General features: G+C 40.4%; 2 protein-coding genes across 2 annotated transcripts in view; both read left to right on the forward strand.

Annotated features, from left to right (window-relative positions):
* The first annotated feature begins 8,827 nt into the window (after positions 1–8,827).
* Positions 8,828–24,587, forward strand: part of ferry3 (FERRY endosomal RAB5 effector complex subunit 3) — a 49,739-nt gene continuing 33,979 nt past the window's right edge. The window contains exon 1 of the mRNA XM_084058870.1: positions 8,828–8,897. The gene's annotated coding sequence lies outside the window, so the exon portion shown is untranslated. The remainder of the gene's footprint in view (positions 8,898–24,587) is intronic.
* LOC311046533 (uncharacterized protein) lies at positions 16,009–19,967 on the forward strand. The gene is made up of 2 exons (XM_084058902.1): positions 16,009–16,067; positions 18,274–19,967. Exon 2 carries the CDS (start codon positions 18,322–18,324, stop codon positions 19,054–19,056), a length of 735 nt encoding a protein of 244 aa, XP_083915028.1. The 5' UTR covers positions 16,009–16,067; positions 18,274–18,321; the 3' UTR covers positions 19,057–19,967.

Genomic DNA, 24,587 nt, shown 5'->3' on the forward strand with positions numbered 1-24,587 from the left:
TCAATGCCACGGTCTGTGAGGTTTATGGACTTGTAACCATGTCTGAACTACGATCAAAACGGCGGCCCATCTTCAACTTCAACCAGCCGTCTCAATGGACGAGTAGGGAGGCAAACTCCAACCACTGTAGATTATATTGTATTAACATACTACAATACAGATTGGCTAAAATAATGTTTTATGGCCCGGGCGGTTGGCCTAACCGTCTGGGCTCCTAGGCTGGATTACCAGCCTTAATGTGACATATCTGCCATCTCAATATATCGGGAGGCGAACTCGCGACACACTGTCTGGTAATCCTGACATTGTGTCGCGAGTTCGACGACCTTTGTTGCGTATCTCTCTCCCCATTTCCTATCAGTCTACTTTCCTATCAATAAAGGCAGAAAAAATCTTTTAAAAAATGTATAATAATGTTTTATTAGTAAAATAAGTCCTGAATTGTAGCTGTAACACTTCAGCAGAGTTGAATAGACATTTTTGTGTATACTATGTGGTGGAGACTAAAGATTGGGCCTAGAGCTGTGGTTCTCCACCTTTTCTGGATAAGGACCCGCTTGAAAATTTTAAAAGAGTTCGTGGCTCACCCACCTGACCACTTAATGTGTCAGCCTTTCGGGTGCCGTGTTAAGGGGTCAAATGGGTGGGCCGCGTGCATATCATTTTCATGATCAATCAGTTAGATTGTCTTGGATCAATGGAACTAATGTAGAATACTACATTAGTACAACCCCTACCCTAAGGCACCACCCCTCCCTGAAGCACCACCCCTACCCTAAAGCAACACCCCTCCCTGAAGCAGCACCCCTACCCTAAAGCAACACCCCTCCCTGAAGCAGCACCCCTACCCTAAAGCAACACCCCTCCCTGAAGCACCACCCCTCGCCCCCTTGTGGCAGCGGTGGCCTAGTGGTTAGAGGGGCGGCCTTGATACCGGAAGGTCCCTAGTTCGATTCCCCAATTCATCACATCGATCATGAATCACCGCTGAATAGCCCTTGAGCAAGGCTTCCATGCAGGGTCCGACTGGAAACAAGTTTCGTACTTAGTCCGACACCCTGGGTAAACAACAAACTTTGCTTTGCTTTGCTTTGCCACTCGGACATGGCTGGGAGTTGGCGGGTGGTCGTTGTTGTCCTGTCCACCCCGCGCGACCTGCCCTCCCAACACATGTACCTGCAACAGGGTCAGGTGAAGAGGGCAGCGAGGAAGAAGAGAATGAGGCAGATGATGATGAGGAGGGAGATGATGATGTGCATAGGAGGAGGAGGGTGGAATCATTAGAATCTGTGAGGCAGACTGATATCACATGTTTTGTGTTGATGACATGTCTCAAGTGGTTGCATGTCCAAGTCAACTTAAATACATTTAAGAAATACCTTATTTAGCAGTGCAATTAGTTCTCTTGTCTGCAAGTGTGGACGTATAATGACATAGTGTGTTTAAAGTCCACCTGTAACCAGATAAAATTGGTTCATAATTATGAAATTACCTGAAAGAATAAATTACTAAACCATACATGTTTGGTGTATAGGCATATATTAGTCATTATAATAATTGTATTAATATTTAACATTGTCATTCTCCCTCATAACATGAATTATAAAATGGCAAACCCCAAAAATACTGTAACATCTTGCCTTCCTGTTCAATAGTGACACACGAGCGCCTACAAATTCACGCCCACAATCGAGACAGCACTCGGGTTAAAGGGAAATTTCACTTAAAAAAAAAAACGTTTTGTCATTTTATCGTCTACTCAGGCTTTTGGGAGCCCCCCAGACCGGGGGGCTCCCATGAAGTTGCTTCATTCAGTATTTAGATATTTAGTATTAATTTTATCAGACACGCCCCCTTCCTATACAAACCCATTATAACTTCAAACTCCATTTTTAACATGTTAGATTCATCAAAAACACCCGTCCTTGGTTCTGGTGACTCACCCTGCCCTCCTAATACGCGAGGGGGCCGTGTTTTTTCGATTACCTTTTTCATTTATTTTTAATATATTTTTTGGAAAATTAAAAAATAATAATACAATAGAAACACGACACCCTCCTGTGTGTGAAAGGCTCCACGAGAGGATGCAGCCACGATAATTACGCTCGGCGATGGCTTCCCGACCGTTTTCAAATATCTACCAGGTTAGATATTCAGCTCTGTTGAAGACTGGACATGAGACAGTATCATACAGTATGAAATGGGCTGAGATGACTCTGCGAGGAGATGCACGCTACAGCCAATGAGAGCACATTCGAGCCGCCGTGGCTATGGAGGGTCGTTGGACCTAACCACAACAAACAGTCCCTACCGTAATATTACCGTCCAGTCCTGTATTAAGTTAAACATTATAAAACAAAATGAGAGAGTGAGCGAGCGTGCTCGAGGGGGGGCTGTTTATTTTAGAAAAATTGCACAGAGAGAGAGAGAGAGACTGAAAGAGCCAGAGCGAGTGTCTGTGTCTGTGTGTGCAGCCGCAGCATGTACCAGACAGCGTTGCCAGATTTTACGAGAAATAAGCAACCATATTTGTGAAAACAAGCACAACAAAACCGACTATAAGCACTTTAAACCTATATACAAATAAATTGGATATTTGAAAAATAGCCAATCAACAAGCTCACGTTGTAGATCGGCTATCAAAGAAAAATCTTGAAAAAAATTGAAAATTATGGAATATTTTCCAAATCCACACGGATCTTGTATGGGGGTCTATGGCACAACATATTATTTTCAGAAAGGGGAGGTCTGCGGGCAAATATTAATTTGGGGGTCCTTGCCATGAAAATGTTTGAGAACAACTGGTTCAAACAACATTAGGAAACAAGGCCAAATAAGCAACTACACTTTCAAGCAACTTTACAGAAAAACAATCCCAAAGAGAGAGAGAGAGAGAGAGAGAGAGCATCACAGGAGACGTTGTGTTTTACATAAGTCTGCCTCCTGTTGGCGCTATAAAAGGCAAATGTGAAAAATGCAGGGCAGAGGTTTTTCCTTGGCCTCTAGAGAGTGTGCATACAAAGTTTTACACTGATCGGTGCAGTTATAGGTAAAAACACGAATCGGCCTGTTACAGCGCCACCATGAGGCTGATTTGAACATTTTCAAATGGCATTTCTTCCTCGGCCTAATGGGAATGTGTGTGCAAATTTTCACTGAAATTGCATGCTGTGTTCATGATTTGAGGCATTTTGTTCAAAACGGAGTACTCCTGCAAACTTTGAAAGACAATTTTTGCCAATCAGGATGGAATATGAATAATCTGAAATTAGCCGTTTCTTTTAATGACTATAGAGATACTGTGTACCGAATTGGGGGATTTTTGGGCAAAATCTGTAGGAGTACTGTTCAAAAATGTGTTTTGCACAAATCGGCCTCCTGGTGGCGCTATAAAAGGCCCATGTGAAAAAATTGGAGCAGAGGTTCTGCTGTGGCATCCAGGGACTGTGTGTGCACAGTTTCGCTGCGATCAAGCCAACGGTGCCAGAGATTAGCTGTACACAAAATGACAGAATGACACACACACACACACACACACACACACACACACACACACACACACACACACACACACACACACACACACACACACACACGGACGGACAGGAGGGGGTAAAACATAGTCTCTCGCCATGCCTTTTGGCCTGATGGAGACAATAAAAACAAATGTATGTATTGGGTCTGACCCTGGATAGCATCCTAGTGAACTATCCTACAGTGTGTAATCCCTGGTCGGGGATGAATCTATAGTGTGAAAAACACAACAATATATGACAGCCGATTTCAAGAAATAAACTCCTGCAGTGTGTAATGCTCAACGATCAGATGAATCCCCGACCACTTTAAAAGTCCCACAGTGTGTACCTGCCCTAAGTCTACTGATTTAAGGTTAGGATAAGGAATTGGTTTCTGTCAAATCGTCAGTTGGGGAGGGGGGCATAGTCTGCGGTCAGCAGGAGCAGTAGGCCTATATTGTACTGTCAGAAGGAGTAGGCCTATGTATACATTGAAGTGGGGTTGTGTACTTTGTCCTCCACTGATAGAGAGGACGGTTGAGTTCCCATGGCTACCAGGGAAACAGCTGCACACACTTTCACTTTCACCTGTATTTCTGGGAAACTGGCATGAACTGCTGTAAAGCACGCACACTCTCTCTCTCGCATGCACATGCAAACACACATACACTCTCTCTCTCTCTCTCTCTCTCTCTCTCTCTCTCTCTCTCTCTCTCTCTCTCTCTCCTGTTGGCGCTATAAAAGGCAAATGTGAAAAATGCAGGGCAGAGGTTTTTCCTTGGCCTCTAGAGAGTGTGCATACAAAGTTTTACACTGATCGGTGCAGTTATAGGTAAAAACACGAATCGGCCTGTTACAGCGCCACCATGAGGCTGATTTGAACATTTTCAAATGGCATTTCTTCTTCGGCCTAATGGGAATGTGTGTGCAAATTTTCACTGAAATTGCATGCTGTGTTCATGATTTGAGGCATTTTGTTCAAAACGGAGTACTCCTGCAAACTTTGAAAGACAATTTGTGCCAATCAGGATGGAATATGAATAATCTGAAATTAGCCGTTTCTTTTAATGACTATAGAGATACTGTGTACCGAATTGGGGGATTTTTGGGCAAAATCTGTAGGAGTACTGTTCAAAAATGTGTTTTGCACAAATCGGCCTCCTGGTGGCGCTATAAAAGGCCCATGTGAAAAAATTGGAGCAGAGGTTCTGCTGTGGCATCCAGGGAGTGTGTGTGCACAGTTTCGCTGCGATCAAGCCAACGGTGCCAGAGATTAGCTGTACACAAAATGACAGAATGACACACACACACACACACACACACACACACACACACACACACACACACACACACACACACACACACACACACACACACACACACACACACACAAATGTATGTATTGGGTCTGACCCTGGATAGCATCCTAGTGAACTATCCTACAGTGTGTAACCCCTGGTCGGGGATCAATCTATAGTGTGAAAACCACAACGACATTATGACAGCCGATTTCAAGAAATAAACTCCTGCAGTGTGTAATGCTCAACGATCAGATGAATCCCCGACCACTTTAAAAGTCCCACAGTGTGTACCTGCCCTAAGTCTACTGATTTAAGGTTAGGATAAGGAATTTGTTTCTGTCAAATCGTCAGTTGGGGAGGGGGGCATAGTCTGCGGTCAGCAGGAGCAGTAGGCCTATATTGTACTGTCAGAAGGAGTAGGCCTATGTATACATTGAAGTGGGGTTGTGTACTTTGTCCTCCACTGATAGAGAGGACGGTTGAGTTCCCATGGCTACCAGGGAAACAGCTGCACACACTTTCACTTTCACCTGTATTTCTGGGAAACTGGCGTGAACTGCTGTAAAGCACGCACACTCTCTCTCTCTCGCATGCACATGCAAACACACATACACTCTCTCTCTCTCTCTCTCTCTCTCTCTCTCTCTCTCTCTCTCTCTCGCTCTCTCTCGATCTCTTTCTCTCTCTCTCTCTCAGAGGGTGCACAGAGCAGCACATCTCACAATCTGTCCTGTTGTTTGTGAGCAGTGACAGAGTCAACACGGTGAGTCACACACAGGACCTCTTCTAATCCACCGCTTTAGTGGCTTCTTGATTTTAAGGACCTCCATAACACTCAGAGTGTAACAAATGAAACCAAATGGACCCGTACCTTACGGGTCCATTTGGTTCTATTTGTTACACTCATTTGTTACACTCTCATTTGGTTCCACTCTCAGAGTTATGGACCTGTAAGGGTCCATTTGGTTCCACTCTCAGAGTTATGGACCTGTAAGGGTCTATTTCAGTGGTTCTCAACCAGTGGTCCTGAGACCACCAGTGGTCCTTGAGCCTCAAGGCTTGAGGGGGTTCCAGGTGGTCCCCAGCTAAATGATGGAAAGTTGGAAACCAAATGGACCCGTTATAGATATTTAACTCTGGAGAGAATAATTCATCAAAATCTTATCCAACGATAACAAAATATTCAAAGTCTTGGGTCTGAGAGTCTATATCTCATCAAATGGTGAATAAATAATGGACCTTGATATGAAAATGGTTGAAAACCACTGGTCTATTTGGTACCATTTGGTTATGGACCTGTAAGGGTCCATTTGGCTCCTCAAGGAACCCTGAATTGTGAAAATGGTACCGCAAGACGTTTATATATAATAAAAAAGAAGATTTTTGTTTTAATGATTACTTTCAAAAGCAAGTACTCCACGTCACAATGTGACTGAGCAACTTGTAGTGGACTAATAGGCTTTAGGCAAGGTACTGTATACTCTCAAGTCAAGTAATGGGTGTGTTTGCAGTGGTGGAAAGTATACTACGCATGCGACGCATTGTGAGTTTGTAGATCTGCTATTTTCAAATGCTGTTTATACATTTGAAAACTTGTGAAACAGGACATTCTGCACATTGGCCACGGTTACATGGACACTCATGTATTCATTCAGAATGAATTCATTCCGAATGAACTCATTCTGAATAGAGGAATCTGATCCACTCACCTGTTTACATGGGACCTGAATAAAAGTATTCCTCGTTTACACGACCAAAGCATTCATTCAGAATATAACTTTTGACATGCGCAAAGTGGTTCCCGCCTACGCCCGGGCATGGACCAGGGGCCACTACCCGGAGCAGAGCTTCCCCTGGTGGGTATGGGAGGAGGCAATAGCCCCCTTGTGCCTCCGCGGCGGAGGTCTATCGGTCGTAGGCAGGCCGGTAAGCAACGCACCGACTCCTGGCCAGGCAGCGTTGTATGCGGTGCAAGCCTGTGTTCCTTTGTCATCGCCGTTTTAGTGCAAAAGTAGCAGATCTACAAGTTCAGACCAGTTTCTTTTTTTTTGTATTGGTACCAGACACGGTAAAACGTAGGCTAGCCTATAGTATTTGTCACATTTCTCATGTAGGCACCGTACGATGATGTCATCGCGCATTCGCACATGGTCATTATAATAATAAATAATAATACTTAAACACCGGACCGCTCATGGTCATTATAATAATAAATGGAGAGAGAGAGAGAGAGAGAGAGAGAGAGAGAGAGAGAGAGAGAGAGCGAGAGAGAGAGAGAAAGAGAGAGAGAGCAACACTACAGTCTATGAAACAAGGCACGCTCATTTATGGCAAAAGTAGCCTACAAAAGTATTGGCATCAAAATATACTTAAGTAGAAAGTATAAGCTACTCATTATGCCGAGTGTCACGTTTTCTTGTATTATTATGAAAAAGCTTTGAAACATGCTGTAACTCATTCACTGTAATGAAAACCCTCTTTCTGCGCCGAGTAGCGCGCGGTGCGCACACGGGGTCTGTCCATAGAGGTATAATATTACGGGTCTGTCGCCCTAAAACACAATCGCCCCGGGTCAAAATCCAGCCACCATGGAGCAGCCGTGGATGGCCCGCTCAAAAGGTGCGTGGGGCGGGGTGTTTTGGGACCACCGTTCTAGCTGCCCATGTAATGAATTGATGAAGTAAAACTCATCTGTTTTCGCTGCAGTTGCGCCCTAATAATGTTGTTTTCATTTATTTTTGTTCACGTATGCTATTAAAATAATGCAGCTATTGCAGTATTGGGTCTTAACATGCGATTAAAAATGTATATGTATTTGGCCCCTCATATATAAAATAAATAAAAATAATAAAATAAAATCTGATTTAAAATTGAAACTTGCATGCTGATCAATGCGTTTCTGCGTTTACGTGTGGACAGGGATTTAAAAAAAAGAAATCTTTGTCATGTGGCCAGGGATTCTTTTTAAAAACTGAGGACTAAAATACCTGTTTAGAAAAAGATCCCAGCAATCCTCAGAGCGTCCGTTCTCCTGGACAAGTCTGGGCTTAACCATTACAGGCTTATTAAATGACGCTATTAGAATCATTAATTTTATCCCGCAGGAGCGAGCGCTTCTCAGCACCAACCGTGGCCGAATTAGAGATTTGATAGGTCATTTTTGGACAATTCTGACAGCCCTACTAAGCACAGACATGCGCAAAGGAATGCATGTATTCCAAACGGACAGGAGCGTTTGGAATAAAGTGTTTACATGGTCAATTCCGATTGATTTTACCCGATTCAAACGGTCTATACCACCCCTCCTATTCCGAATGAAAATGCATTCGGGTCAGACTGGAATGGAATATTCTATTCCAATTGGGGTGTTTACATGAGCAAATCTATTCGGAATGAATTCATCCATTCATCCATTCCGAATAGAAGTGTATTCATTCCGAATACAACTGTCCATGTAACTGTGGCCAATGAGTACTTTCTACTTCTGGTAGCCTGCTTTTACATAATTTGATGCCAATACTTTTGTACTTTTACTCAAGTACATTTTTCATTCTGGACTTTGTGGACTTGTAACAGAGTATTTCTACATTATAGTATTGATACTTTTTTTAGTAAAACATTTGAGTACTTTTTCCACCACTGGTTATTTGTGCACCAGTGATTCAGGTTCAAAGAACATTTTGCATCCAACTTTATTACACATTATGGGTGATATTTACTCAGCTCGATTAAATTTGCTGTATACTGTAGCTGATATGTTTTTCTTTTCTTTTCTTTTTTGTTAAAAAGTTAAAGCTCTCTACCTGAGGATATTTAGAACATAATAATATATTGCTAATAGTCAATAACAATATCTTAAGTGTCCTGTGGTTCCAGATATAAGGTTAATGAATAACACTGCTCCACTGTGACGCTGCCGGCGTTAGCTAGACAAAAATACATGTGTGGTTGTGGTGATGTCATGGTGATTAAGGTCTACTGTATCTTGTCTCTGTCTCAAGGTGTGAATTAAGAACAACCTGGATTGGAGGTGAAAGATGTGTATTGACTGCAACACAGAGATACTTCACCTTCGTAACAGGTACAGTATGGCTTGTTATCATGGCATGCATTAACCCTTTAAGACCGGGAACGCATCTGTATAACCACTTTAACCATTATTTTATACTTTGGCTACTCAAAAATAGCCGATATACAGTACAACCACCAAGTGCTGCGTGCTGTGTTATGAGCTTGTAGATCTGCTATTTTGAAAAATGGTGAACATTTGTGCAAATCCTTGAATATATAATATAGCAAACTTTTTTAACTCAAATCTTTGCTTCTGGGGGGTCCCTGGAACTAAATATTTTTTGATGGGGGTCCGCGGCCAAATACATATTTTGGGAGTCCTTGACGTGAAGAAGTTTGAGCACCACTGATTATAGCAACATACGTTTTTTTTCAAAAAACTGTTTAGAAGACATTTGTAGAACCCCCCAGAAGCAAAGATTTTGAGTACACATGTTCGCTGTTGAACATATGTATGGAAATGTACAGCTCACTTTAGGATACAGGCTTAACATTATATTATCACTTGATTTGCCTAAAGAAAGAATATGATATTGACTGGTTCAAATGACTGCTGGTGTGCACTCGTGCACTCTGGTGTGCACTCTGGTGTGCACTCTGGTGTGCACTTGCAGCAGGCAGAGGCTTTTTGTGGTTGTGCATTTCCTGTACAGTATATGCGCTGCACCCGCTGCGTACGTGACATACAGCCTGCATTTATGACTAATCAGTTACATCAAAGAGTAACCAAGATTTGATAGATTTAATGCAAACGTGAATCATTTGATTTTCTCATTTATTTAACCTGATGTTATTAATGATTTAATTTACTCATGTATAATTTCTGATAATATGCAATATAATTGCATTTTCTGAATTATGCTCAAGTATGTGTGTGTGTGTGTGTGTGGGTGGCTGTTGAAGCCACAAAAGGCCACATACACACACACTGACTTTTTGAACTTCACCTTAAAAATCACCTACGTGCACACACTCATGTCTGGAGAACTTCCTTTAGACCGTACTACTGTATATACAGTGGTGTAAAGTATGTTTACTTTGTACTGTACTTATACACTTTTGAGGAATCTTTACTTTACTGGAGTATTTCCCATTGTCAGTACTTTTACTTCTACTACATCTCAGAGGCTAATATTGTACTTTTACTCCACTACAATTATTTGAAACTTTAGTTACTAGTTACTTTGCAGATATACATGATTATATTATAAAACATACATTAACCACTTTAGCCCTATTTTATACCTAGGCTATTTGAAAATAGCCGATCTACAAGCTCACAACGCGTCGCGATGCGACGTGTTGTGAGCTTGTAGATCTGCTATTTTCAAACATTGTAGTTCTTTTTTTGATGCCAATACTTTTGTACTTTTACTCAAGTAACATTTTGAACACAGGCCCTTTACTTGTAACAGAGTACTTCTACATTGTGTTATTTGTACTTTTTCCGCCGCTACCTATAAAAGGGCTCTCACCAGAGCATCAATAAGAGGCTAAGGGAGGCTTTTGGACACGGAGAGGCCTTTTGGCCCTTTGGGCTCTTAGGTTTTTGGGGCTTCTTCTTCTGCACCTTGCTCAGATGTTAAGCAGTCATGGCTCCACATGGAGGAAGGTAAAAAAAACATACTTAAATTAAAAAAGGTACATTTCTCTATTTTGAGATGAAAGCTATTTGACGTATAATAATTATTATACCTATAACTAATAAGTAATATACATTTCAAACTATTTTTGGAATTACCAAATTTAGACTGGCCTGTATTTAAGGCTGAATGAGATCTAAATGGAACCTCCTCCTTTGTGATCTAAGTAAAAAAAAAGAAATAAAAAAAAATAGGACAAGCCTTACCAGACAGACATGAAACCTTCTATTTGTATGTTGTATGTATTTGTATTGTTAAATACAGATTTGTGAACCCACTATGAACTGAGCAAATAAAGGGAAGCTTTTAATCTTCCATAAAGCCTACTTTTCTGAGTTAGTGCTATAAAGATAAATGTATGGAGAAAAAAAACTGCAAAACAAGCAAAAGGACTGTATTATATAAGACTGAAAAAAATGTATTTTTAACTTTAATCGTTGTAGGACTGGTAATTTCCACAGAGTTTTGTGAGTAGAATTGAAAATTAAATGGACTGGATTCCCATTGTACTTTCTGCTATTTGACGACAAGGGGGTGGGGGTGGGGGTGGGGGGGATTTCATAGCAACGCAGAGTAACGTCACCGGATGTTTCACTCGCAGTATTGTGGGGAAATTCCACACAAACGGCTGATAGACAACTGATATCATACACACCCCATTCAGGTAGAGATCTGTAGCTGATGCAGTGTTTGTGTGCAATGATTTTGTGCAATGATGATTTTGTGCAATGATTTTGCTTGATGGTGTAAATGTGAATGGTTTGCATGTTTCGCTCGCTTTTCCCTGTGTGACAAGGTTGTGTCAGTAGTCTTCTGAGTATTTTAATGGTACATAATACGTGACATAATAAGTGGGTGCTGAACGGTTGGTAGTCAAGTTGACATTTCTTCTGAGCATGCCAGGAGATTCAAGGGGCCCCTCTGCCCTCTGCCCTTCTTATAACTTTGATATCTCCAGGCCCATATTGTGTCTTAAGTCAGAGACAGGAGATTTAGTTGTTAAGGGGTCTACGGATGGTGACCATAAATCAGCCGTACATTCCCTGAAGGCCATGGGCCTGTTAACTGGGTCGAGTTTGCTCTGAAATCAACAATGGCGGGGAATATGTTGTTTCTCCGCCGCCACGGGTAAAATGCAGTTTTTTATACGTTTTTATAATTGACACTTCTGTGTGTATAACCCGTTCAAAGGGTCCCTGAGGTTCAGGAATCTCCTGTCTGTAACCACGCCGCTCCACCAAGGTTTAGACGGTTCTATTACGCTTTAAAAATATATGTTCCAAGATTTGCACACATTTTCATGACTTTCAAAAAATAGCAGATCTACAAGCTCATAGCGCTATGAGCTTGTGTATCTGCTATTTTTGAACAGCCAAATAAATCTAAAATGACAGAGATGTGATCCCGGATTGAATGGGTTAATGTAATACTGAATTATGTATCAAGAGATCCTGGGTCTCTGTAGTTAGTTGGTACACAAAACAACAACAGCAGGAGAGCTACAGGAGAGGCCCGTAGTGTTGCATCAAACGTCTTATGCCTGGTCACATGTTCCCTGTGTCCATTCTTTTTTACAGTCTAGGGTTGTGACCTTGTAGATCTGCTATTCTTGCAATACAAATGTATAAAAAAAGGGAAAGTGAAAAGTAACAGTTTGTGACATAGACGATAGAGGATCACACTGGTTGTACTCAGGCTTTTGGACGTCACCGTATTATATTAAACTTTTCTTTTCTCCCACCAAGGTGTTCTTCGTCATCTTCCTCTTTACCTGGGGGCGAAATGTGGAACGTGTTCTCTGACGTCTTGGACAGCATCCCGGTCGTGGGTCACGTCAAAGGTGTCGTTCACAACATCGCCGGAGATCATGAAGCGGCGAAGAAAGCCTACTTAGCCTCCAGCAGGAGTACGGTGCTCCTGGCTGGTGCAGTGGTGGCGGGCCCAGCGGGGGCCGCTGCAGCGGGGGTGTTGACAGACACGCTGGTGTCCAGCATGACCAACGAACCGGTCGGATTCTTCCGAAATGTCCAGAGAATCGGTGAGGCAAACAGTGTGGGAGAAGCACTCCTTGCGGTGGGGAAAACGGGCCTGGACATGGGGCTGGACGCTTCCAGTGGTGCGGCGGCTGGGGGAGCGACCCGGTCGGTCGGAAAACAGGCAACAAAACAGGTGCTGAAATCTACCTCAAAAACGGTAGCAAAACAAGTCGTGAAGAAGGTTGCGGTAAACCAAATGGCGAAATCTGTCACTGACGCAGCTCTCGATCACTCTCGTAAAAGGTCCAAACCGTTCGGTGACACAGCATCTGAATCGTACCAGCACCCTTTCAAAATCAGAATCACACCAGCAAATATTAACAGTGGCAACACTTCCAGTCAGGCAGGTTCAGGTTCAGGTTCAAGAGAAAGGTCCACATCAGGTCAGTCAGACCAAAGGTCCAAAGAGGAAGACAACAGTGTTTGGGCCAGGCCTGATAAGGGGTCCTCGTCTGATGAGGAGGACTTGCCATCAGACGAGGACTCTGATTCGACGGCCTCGTCTAATGTGTCCTCCTCATCAGAGGAAGAGGACTCGTCTGATGAGTCTGTCGATAAAGCATTGTTAAAATTTGTTAAAAAAGGTTACATTTATTATTTCCTTTGCGCAAATGGATTATACAAACCTGGCCTGACCAAGCGAGAAATCAAAAAAAGGCTTAGGGAACACGCGGGAAAGGTAGGATATAGCCCAAAACTAAACACAATCATTAAAGCCTTTGTGTGTAGTAATGTGTGGCTAGCTGAGGGAACGATCAAAGCCAGAGCTAATTATGCAAGAGTTAACAGAACAGAATATTTCAACGAGGATATTATAAGATATGTCAGAAGTGTTGTTGCAGAAGTCAACTCACAGCCAGAGTCACAATTGAAAATCTTTTATTTTAAATTGATTATAAAAGGGACAAATAGATACAAGATCGTGGAAGTTGACGAGTTTGGTAACATTATCTAAGTACCTTAGATGATATTAGGATCAGGTGATAAGTTATAATTGTGAAAGTCGTACTACTAATTATAGTGAATCATGCAAAAATAAATAGTGACATTTCTACAGCCATGATATAGGCTACTGTAGCACAACATGTGATTACCAGTTCTACACTGTCTACTGTCTCCCTCTTCACATTTGTATTAGCATGCATCCGAATATAATATATGTTTTATTTTACTGATATCAATGTATTGATTTAAGGTAGAAGTACATACTCAAAATAGCTATAATTCTGCTATAATTACTGTAAATGTTTAGAAGATGTTCATTACTGTCCCAAATAAAAACATAAAAAAGGAAGAATTATGTAAAGTGAAAGTAACTGTGTGGCTCCTTTCTAATGGTTCAAAAATAAACGTTAAGGAGGCAGTTGTCTTGTTTGGCCTCTTTAAGAATATTCTACATAGTTTAAGATATGTCATATACGGAGGCAGTTGTCTTGTTTGGCCTCATTTAGAATATAGTTTTAAGATATGTCTTTTCATATAATTAAGTGTGATCAAAATCAAGTGTGCTTAAAGCATCACTACCAACCCGTGGTGTAAAGTAACTATGTACATGTACTCAAGTACTGTACTGTAAAATGTTGAGGTATTTTTTACTTCACTAGAGTATGTACAATTGTCTATACTCTATACTTTTACCTATACTTCTACTCCACTATATCACAGAGGCAAATATTGTACTTTTACTCCACTACAATTATTTAAAAACTTTAGTTACTTACTTTGCAGATATAAATTATTACACTATAAAATATACATTTACCACTTCAGCCCTAGTTTATACCTAGGCTATTTTAAAATAGCCGATCTACAAGCTCACAACACGTCGCATCGCGACACGCTGTGAGCTTGTAGATCTGCTACTTTCAACATTTTACTACTTTCTACTTTTGGTACTTTAAAGGTTTCATGACGTTCAGTTTTACCACACATTAAAAGTCTTTGTCATGGTCCTTCTAGACTGAGAGAACGAGCCCAATCGATGGTCTTGAAGGGCGGATCCAAACCCAGGCGCTGGATTCCAACGCCGCTTCCTATTGCTTCACCAATCTATGTCCCCGCCTCCCCCCCCCCCCCCCCCCGGCCTGTGCACGGAGCACGCTGACGTCACCAAATTTAGAGCGACGCCCCTCTGCACTCTGATTGGTTAGGAGATAACAAGGTCCTAAGACCAGCGTTCCTGCACCGTTCTCCCAGGCTTTTTTTCTTTTGTAACAAAAAAAAATGCATGGGTTTCCGAGGCTATGGTCCTTCAAACGTGTATAGAAAGTTTTAACAAAAAAATTCCACTCCATTGATCCATGGCAGGTGTTTTTCTCTCACATTTCTAAAGCCTTTTCAACTGCAATGAAAAAAGAAATCTTTGCCTACGGGTGTCGCTGGTGAGGGATTTTGCCTGTCAATCATCGCCTCTGCTCCGCCCCCCCAAAGGAAAGGATAGGGGAGGGGAGGGGCGAGGAGGAGAGTAGGCGGGATTAATCGACAGTGACCTCACTGTCGAAGGGCCAGGCTCAGATTACTTTTCAGCCTAATTATTCAGAAAACCCCAGACCACAGAAAATCCACTGAATGTTCAAAGTTCAGATTTTTGGGGTGTAATTGAAGTCATAAAACCCCCAAAAAATTAAAAAAGTGAAAGTGAATGTCATAGAACCTTTAAGTACATTTTGATACCAATACTTTTGTACTTTTACTCAAATACATTTTTAATTCCGGACTTTACTTGTAACAGAGTAGGCTACTTCTACATTGCAGTATACTTCTACTTCAGTAAAACATTTGAGTACTTTTTCCACCAGTGCTACCAACACAAATGTCAGTGAACTTCCACATTCTTCCAGTATCAACATATTATTGGAGGTAAACAACCCAGCACCTCTGACAGTGGCATTTGTACTTTCACACAGTGAAAACATGCATTAGGAGTTGCAAACTTGTACTTGCAAGTCCACTGGTTTTAAGGTTTGGTTTCTGTCAATTCATCAGTGAAATACCTGGGCTGCATTTTAGAGAGTTCTATGGATGGTAGAAACATGACTAGGCAACGTAGCAGATCTGACGTTTTCAGCCAGAAACATGAGGGTTTTTTTTTTAATATTTGAAGATGGTTTGGGCATATTAAGTGATTTTATGCAAGCACTTCTTGGCATTGACATTTTTAATTCTGGACTTTGTGGACTTGTAATGTGACGCACACAAAATGTATGGTCACATTTATGTTGTTTTTATTTTTGAAGATGATATGTTTGTGAAAAGAATGTTTCTCACATGAACCAGTATGGATAAGAATGGACAATTATTTCTTGGTAGAATCCAAGTGTTCAAGTAACACTACACACAGTGGGACTCTCCTAGTGTTGCCGCCACTAGAGGGCAGTGTGGCGATTATTTCTCAGAGACTCACATGGATGGACTGACGTGGCTTCCTCATTCTGCTGAGGAACGCCTACTGGAGAAAGATCGTCTCATTGTGTCTCAATTCTTTCATTCCTGTTTTAACAGGTTGGTACAACACTGAAGTGTCATAAACTGCATACAGTTGTTGGTGAAGTTATTATTTTCATTTGAGATCGATTTTTATGAAGTTGTGTGTCCAATTTGAGTGGGTTTGTGACCTAGTCCAAACTGTTGTTTTCCTGTGCTCCTACAATGGTTGATCTGCTTTGTTTTGTTTGTGATCAAGGCAGACTTCATTTTTGGGATCCAGATCATTCTATTTTTAGCGGTGCCAGCCTACATTTGATGTCTGTCCGTCCGTCCATCCGTATGTTTGCGGACGGCAAAGATGCAACACATGCGCCACTTCAATACATGCACATAGTATGCACACACACACACACACACACACACACACACACACACACACACACAATAAGCCAGCACTCAAAATGAGTAAAAATACTTAAAAGTTGAAAAAATGAATACAAAACACTTTAAAGTGATTAAAAATACTTTCAAGTAAATACATTGAGTAACAATACTTAAGAGTACTTAAATTGAGTAAAAATACTCAGTATGGTTAAAATGAGTAAAACTACTTAAAAGTCGATAAAAAAGTACAAATACTCTTAGTACCGCCTCAATACCAGTCTGAATGCCAGCGCCCACACCAGTGGCGTCAGTTCAGCAAAAGCTAGGGTATGGCAACATGCACGCGACCTCATGCACGCGCGCGCACGCGCGAAATTTTTGTGCGGTTCTGGGCGGGTTGGGTTCGTTTTTTTCCAGTTTTTGGTTACTTTATTTCGGTTTTAGGGTTAGGATTCGGGTTAGGTTAGGGTTATGTTATTTAATTCTTATTTTTGCCTGATTTTCCCGATTTATTATCAAAAAAGTACTTCTTTTTTTTTTCTCCCCTGGAGCCAGGGTATGGCAGCTGCAATAGCCTGCCATACCCAATTGACGCCCCTGGCCCACACATCAAATAGATTTGTACCAACTGAATGACAGCACACACACACACTCATCAAACACAGTAGGCACCGCTTACTCACACTGGGTGTGATTTTTGTCTTTAGATTAGTAGAAGTGTTAAAAACGATTTTTGGTTGAGTATTATTGAATTAAAACGTTTTGTATATTCTAATGCACTTTAAGCATTCAAGCTAAAAACGTTTTTCCAGAGCCTGATTATTTTAACTCAGTCATACACTACAAATACTTACCTGATGCTTAGACTCTGATGTTTATTGCAAGATGCTAGTTATGTCCATACAATGGGCACTTCTGTCTATGACAGACATTTAAAGGGACATTCCTTGCATTTTTGTGTTTTGGTTCAAGCAGATGCAACTGATAAAAGTAACTAAAGAAATGTGGTTATTATAACTAAATGTGACAGTGAAACACATTGAAATGTGATGTAATGAAAAGAAAGAAAGAATATTGTGACTATATGTAAACGTTTAAAAGAAGAAAATGACAAGACATAAAGAGAAAAGTAATACAGGCTGTGAATTAATAAATATGCCTGGATTCTGCTGAGGGAGGCTGACTGGAGAAAGATCGTCTCATTGTGTCTTAATTCTTTCATTCCTGTTTTAACAGGCCTTACCAGGGCTTTCCAGCAGCAAACCTTATCTGTATATGGGTCTCAAATCTGGGACCTGTAGCAGTGTATTTCTACATTATAGTATTGATACTTTTACTTAAGTAAAACATTTTGAGTACTTTTTCCACCACTGGTTATTTGTGCACCAGCACTCAGGTTCAAAGAACATTTTGCATCCAACTTTATTACACATTATGGGTGATATTTACTCAGATCAGATCTACAAGCTCGTAGCGCCATGAGCTTGTGTATCTGCTATTTTTGAATAGCCAAAGAAATCTAAAATGACATAGATGTGTTCCCGGATAGAATGGGTTAATGTAATACTGAATTATTTATCAAGAGATCCTGGGTCTCTGTAGTTAGTTGGTACACAAAACAACAACACGGGAGAGCTACAGGAGAGGCCCGTATTGTTGCATCAAACGTCTTATGCATGGTCACATGTTCCCTGTGACCATTCTTTTTTACAGTCTAGGGTTACAGACCTTGTAGATCTGCTATTTTCGCAATAAAAATGTATAAAAAAAGGGAAAGTGAAAAGTAACAGTTTGTGACATAGACGATAGAGGATCACAAAAAAATATTTCACGTGGTTGTACTCAGACCTTTGGACGCCACCGTATTATTATTTAACTTCTCTTTTCTCCCACCAAGGTGTTCTTCATCATCTTCCTCTTTAACTGAGGGCGACACGTGAACTAAATGTGGAACGTGGTCTCTGACGTCTTGGACAGCATCCCGGTCGTGGGTCACGTCAAAGCTGTCAAAGCGCGGGTGTTGACAGACAAGTCGGTTGACAGACTTATCGGATTCGCCCGAAATGCCGAGAGAATCTGTGAGTTAAACAGTGTGGGAAAAGCACTCGTTGCGGTGGGGAAAACGGGCCTGGTCGTGGGTCACGTCAAAGGTGTCCTTCACAACATCGTCGGAGATCATGAAGCGGCGAAGAAAGCCTACAATGCCTCCAGGAGTGCGATACTCATGGGTAGTGCGGTGTTGGCGGGCCCATTGGGGTCCATTGCCGCGGGGGCGTTGACAGACTCGCTGGTGTCCGCCGTGACCAACGAACCGGTCGGATTCGCCCGAAATGTCCAGAGAATCGGAGAGGCAAACGGTGTGGGAGAAGCACTACTTGGGGTGGGGAAAACGGACCTGGACATGGGGCTGGACACTTCCAGTGGTGCGGCGGCTGGGGGAGCGACCCGGTCGGTTGGAAAACAGGCAACAAAACAAGTGCTGAAGTCTACCTCAAAAACGGTAGCAAAACAAGTCGTGAAGAAGGTTGCGGTAAACCAAATGGCGAAATCTGTCTCTCACTCTCGTAAAAGGTCCAAACCGTTCGGTGACACAGAATCTGAATCGCACCAGCACACTTTCAAAATCAGAATCACACCAGAAAATATTAACAGTGGCAACACTTCCAGTCAGGCAAGTTAAGGTTCAGGTTCAAGAGAAAGGTCCACATCTCCCAGTCAGTCAGACAGTGGATACTCTCAATCATCTTCACAATCATAGTGTTTGGGCCAGGCCCGATAAGGGGTCCTCGTCTGATGAGGAGGACTTGCCATCAGACGAGGACTCTGATTCGACGGCCTCGTCTAATGTGTCCTCCTCATCAGAGGAAGAGGACTCGTCTGATGAGTCTGTCGATGAAGCATTGTTAAAATGTGTTAAAAAAGGTTCTATTATTTCCTTTGCACAAATGGATTATACAAACCTGGCCTGACCAAGTGAGAGATCAAAAAAAGGCTTAGAGAACACGCGGGAAAAGTAGGATATAGACCAAAACTAAACACAATCATTAAAGCCTTTGTGTGTATTAATATGTGGCGAGCTGAGGGAATGATCAAAGAAAGAGCTAAGCATACAAGAGTTAACAGAAGAGAATATTTCCACGAGGATATTATAAGTGTTGTCAGAAGTGTTGTTGCAGAAGTCAACTCACAGCCAGAGTCACAGTTGAAAATCTTTTATTTTAAATTGATTAAAAAAGAAGGAACAAATAGATACAAGATTCTGGCAGTTGCTGAGTTTGGTAACATCATCTAAGTACCTTAGATGATATTAGGATCAGGTGATAAGTTATAATTGTGAAAGTCGTACTACTACTTATAGTGAATCATGCAAAAATAAATAGTGACATTTCAACAGCCATGATATAGGCTACTGTAGCACAACATGTGATTACCAGTTCTACATTGTCTACCCTCTTCACATTTGGTATTAGCATGCATCCAAATATAATATATGCTTTATTCTGCTGATATCAATGTTTTGATTTAAGGTAGAAGTACATACTCAAAATAGCTACAGATGTGCCACTTCAAAACTTCACATGTCCTGCCATCGCCAAGACAGTAAATTTTCAGGGGATTCCCAGGGCAATAACCCTCTAAGACCCGGATATATTTGTACTTGCAAAAACATTTTTTAAACCTTTCAGATGGTCTTGTAGGAGTATTTTGAAGAGGAAAATATAATGTTTTTAAAAAAAAAATGTTTTGGTAAGCTTTTATGCAAATGTTGACATTTAGCAACGTTGGGTTCATCAGGTAGCAAAATTCCCTATAGGCCATTTTTATGGATAACATGGCAAATGTGTAATTACTTCACTAAAACAACTTAATGATTCATTTATATGGTTTATTATTTGGCCTCAGATCAATTATGAATAATATTTGGCCTCAGAACAGTATACATTATGAATAATAACACCAATAAGCCATATTCTTAAATCAATTTTATTAAAAGAACAAAATGAAAATCAGTACAATATATGTAGTAAAGAAACCTAAAAACCTAAACCATTGTCAGTGATCACACAATACTGCCTGGCCAACTCACTGATTTGCATTGATAAAAGGATGCAAACTGTTTCCAGAGTTTGTCCTTCTTGTCCTTCTCTGGCACGGTCAAGTTGTCAACCAGATGTAACGAGGTCAACAAAGACTGAAATCGGTTGCGTGGCATCACATCAGCTACAGACGCGTTTCGTGTGTCTGCTTCCCAGTACATCCGGCATCCATTCATTTGAGAAAGGCCCATTCTCAAATACATCCCAAACATTTGCTCAATTTCTTTTGGACTTGTGTTGACTGATGTTCCTTTTGTTTGAAGGCTGTAAATGTTTGTGTTCGTTGTGAGAGAGTCAATCATGTCTTTGGACACAAACTGGCGGAAGTACTGCAGTGGTGTTTGGATAGAACTCACATCTTCAGAGGTCAGAGGTGGGCCAGAAAAGTCTGTATTAGGGCTGATGAAGTCCTTCTTCAGCCACTGATATCTTGAATCACGGCGATGAGTGGGTTTGGTCAGTTGGGGCAGCTGAATGTCTGCTGGGCGGTCAGTGGGTTCACTGGGTGGTTCGGATGGTTCGTTTTCTTTGGACCCCAAGCCACAGTCCTCTTCATCTGACTCTTCATCAGTCTCATTGATGTCTATGTCAACATCACTCTCTCCGTTGAACACGGCATCCAGAACATCCCTTGCTAAGAAGCGAGGCTCTTTCCGTCTTTGTGGCATTCTGAAATGAAATAAAGACATACCATTAGTACATTAGTAATGCTAAGTTCTTACACATCACTGCTCACTGCAGGACAACATTTCACAAGTCATACAATACTGTCTGGCAACCTATTGTTTGATGTTGATTGCCACTAAGTGGTCATCATCATTACAAGCCCCTAAGTACCCACCACCCCTCGAATGAATAATGAACAACCCCCACAACACCCCAAGAATTACCACATTGGTCCCACTGTCCTTGTAGTATTGAAAGAAAATTAAACTTACTGAGAATTAACAAGGGAATAATATTGGTTGAATATGTATTGTTTAGGGGGAAAGAGAAACTTTGGGTGGACATTTTCTGAGGCTTACAGCTCAATTATCATATATATATATATATATATATATATATATATATATATATATATATATATATATATATATATATATATATATATATATATATATATATATATATAATATTATATAGTAATGTAAATACACATATAACTGTTTAAATCTATTGTGAAAACTATATATAAGGCTGAACAGTAGCAGGTGAACCCTTGTATTTTTTGCAACCCCAAGGGCCCAACGTTGACCAAAAGCAACAAGTATGAATCATGCTCTAATTTCAATTTGGGACATATATTTCACAATAATAACATATATACATGTTCTAGACATTGTAATGTTCACCAAAAAAATTATTACAGGCATATTACTTACGTTTTTGTGAGGAATATCTTCCAGAGAAAAAAGAGATCTGTTCCAGCAGAGATTTTTCAAGTTGTGATGATTCCTGCCTCTGTGGGGGGTATTTATATGCAAATATCCTGGCCAATGGCATTGTAAGACTAAACAATAGGACCCAATGAGGATTTAGAGGTGAAAAAATAACAGAAAAACAAATTATTTAAACTCCTTTCTTTATAAAATATAATTGTTGCTCTGAAGCATCTCTGGGTCTTAGAGGGATAAGAGAGACAAAGAAGGGCATTTAAAATGCTGAATTATTTTGATGATCACTGCTTTTATGATGCTAATTAATTTGAGCAACTGGTCAAATCACCTTTCACCTCATAATGAGTCTGACACCTTCTTCAACACACATTCTTTTGTTCACATGTATATGGATGTCTGTTGAAGGGAAAAACGGGGGTGTGTAGTGACAACTTCTTTTCAGGGGCAAAACAGTGCATTTTAAGGGCAGAAAAGGGAGGGAAAAAATGCATTTTCAGGGCACTTTCAGGGAAAGAACAGTAACGTGTGAAGTTTTGAAGTGGCACATCTGTATATTCTGCTATAATTACTGTAAATGTTTAGAAGATGTTCATTACTGTCCCAAATAAAAAAATAAAAAAGGAAGAATTATATAAAGTGAAAGTAAGTGTGTGGCTCCTTCCTAATAGTTCAAAATAATTATTTAAAAAAAAACTTTAAGGAGGCAGTTGTCTTGTTTGGTTACATTTTGAATATTCTACATAGTTTAAGATATTATGTCATATCAAACGTGTGATCAAAATCAAGTGTGATTAAGCATCACTACCAACACAAATGTCAGTGAACTCCACATTCTTCCAGTATCTAAGTATTGGTAACACTTGTTCATAAGGTACCTGTAATAAACGCTTAATTTATCATTATTAAATGCATTATTCAAGCGTTAATTAAGCGTTAATTCATCATGAATCCCTTGTAATTCATCATTCATTCTTGTATTAAGTAACTTTGCTTAACTAATGATTAACTCATGATGTTAATTAATGATGAATTACAGTACAAGGAATTCATTATGAATTCATGCTTAATTGATGCTTAATTAATGCTTAAACAATGTATTAAGTATAAGTAAGTATCATAAATTAAGCGTTAATTACGGCTACCTTATGAGCAAGTTTTACCAAAGTATTATTGGAGGTAAACAACCCAGCACCTCTGACAGTGGCATCACACAGTGAAAACATGCGTTAGGAGTTGCAAACTTGTACTTGCACGTCCACTGGTTTTAAGTTTAGCACAAATAAGGAATTGGTTTCTGTCAATTCATCAGTGAAATACCTGGGCTGCATTTTAGAGACTTCCATGGATGGTAGAAACATGACCAACAAAGTAGTAGGCAACGTACCAGATCTGACAACGTTTTCAGACAGAACCGTGAGTTTTTTTTTTAGAATATTTGAAGATGGTTTGGGCATATTAATTGATTTTATGCGAGCACTTCTTGGCATGAGAGCTTGACCAAAGGAAAGTTGCGGTCACCTCAGAACAACAGACTAATAATAGTCATGAGCTACTAAGTTTGGGTCCTGGAAGTCATGTAGGCAGGAACTAGGGAGACTCTTCCATGGTTTACAGAGAGGTCCCTATCTTTTTGTATGTCTTTACTTTGGTCAGGGAAGCACATAGTGTTTCTTACTATATCAAGTATAGCAGATGTGTTTAGGACTCTGCTAAAGGGATAAATGTGTGACTGTATAAGTTTATAGATCTCTGCTAAAGGGATCGTTTACTTACTGTACATTGGTGCCACCCAGTGGAACAGCATGGACACAGCAGTCAAACTGACTGCAAATTTGAAAGTTAAAAAAAAAAACACAATCATGGCTGAGGTTCTTGTTTGAGATAGGCTGTAGATTTACATTTAGTAAGGGTTATTTTTGCTTTAATTTACAGTATGTGAATTGTGTTGCCTATCAAAATGGGTTCATGCTTTGTGCTTGAATTAATTTGTCATGTGTAATGTTACAATAATCCTCGACTTTGTATTAACCAGTAGCTCAAAAGGATATTGCATTTTCAAATAAATCAAATCAAATAACGAGTTGTTTTTTGATATCCCACAAACCCAAGAGTTACTTCACAAATTATCCATTGCAGATGCACACAATCTACAGAACAAATCACAATTTTATACTCGTCATATGACAAGTCATATAACAGTCTTGCACACAAGTTGTGAAAATAGCGGATGTACAGTAAAACATCAAAAGCTCACAAACAAAAAGGACAATCTAAAAATATATTTATTCTTACTGTAATGGCATGGCCAAAACAAGGCCAGGTTGAACGTTGTTGATTGTGTGTGGGTTTTATAGATGTTTTTTTTTGTTGTAATGGTTTATTCGCACACACACACACACACACACACACACACACACACACACACACACACACACACACTTACTGTACGTATTACAGGTATTCAATGACGGTCAGATCGTGCTGAAATCTTGCCCATACTGTATATGGAGTAAAATGTCATACATCATTATCATGTCAGACGAATGGTCACATTCTGAGATCCACTTGGGAGCCAGCCAAAAGAAAAAAAATGAAGAAAAAAATGCTGTTGGTGTACAATATACCAAGTTTCTTTATGCACATGTACATTTGATGATGCTCTTTTTATTCTTTTTGTTTTCTTTAAATATTTTTACAATTTGTATCATTATTCTGTT

Source organism: Gymnoscopelus microlampas (genome assembly GCF_963454915.1).
Source record: "Gymnoscopelus microlampas genome assembly, chromosome: 6".
NCBI lineage: Eukaryota > Metazoa > Chordata > Actinopteri > Myctophiformes > Myctophidae > Gymnoscopelus > Gymnoscopelus microlampas.

What these genes read in the sequence shown, in the direction of transcription:
- LOC311046533 (XM_084058902.1), top strand. Translation starts at nt 18,322, where the DNA reads ATGTGGAACGTGGTCTCTGACGTCTTGGACAGCATCCCGGTCGTGGGT.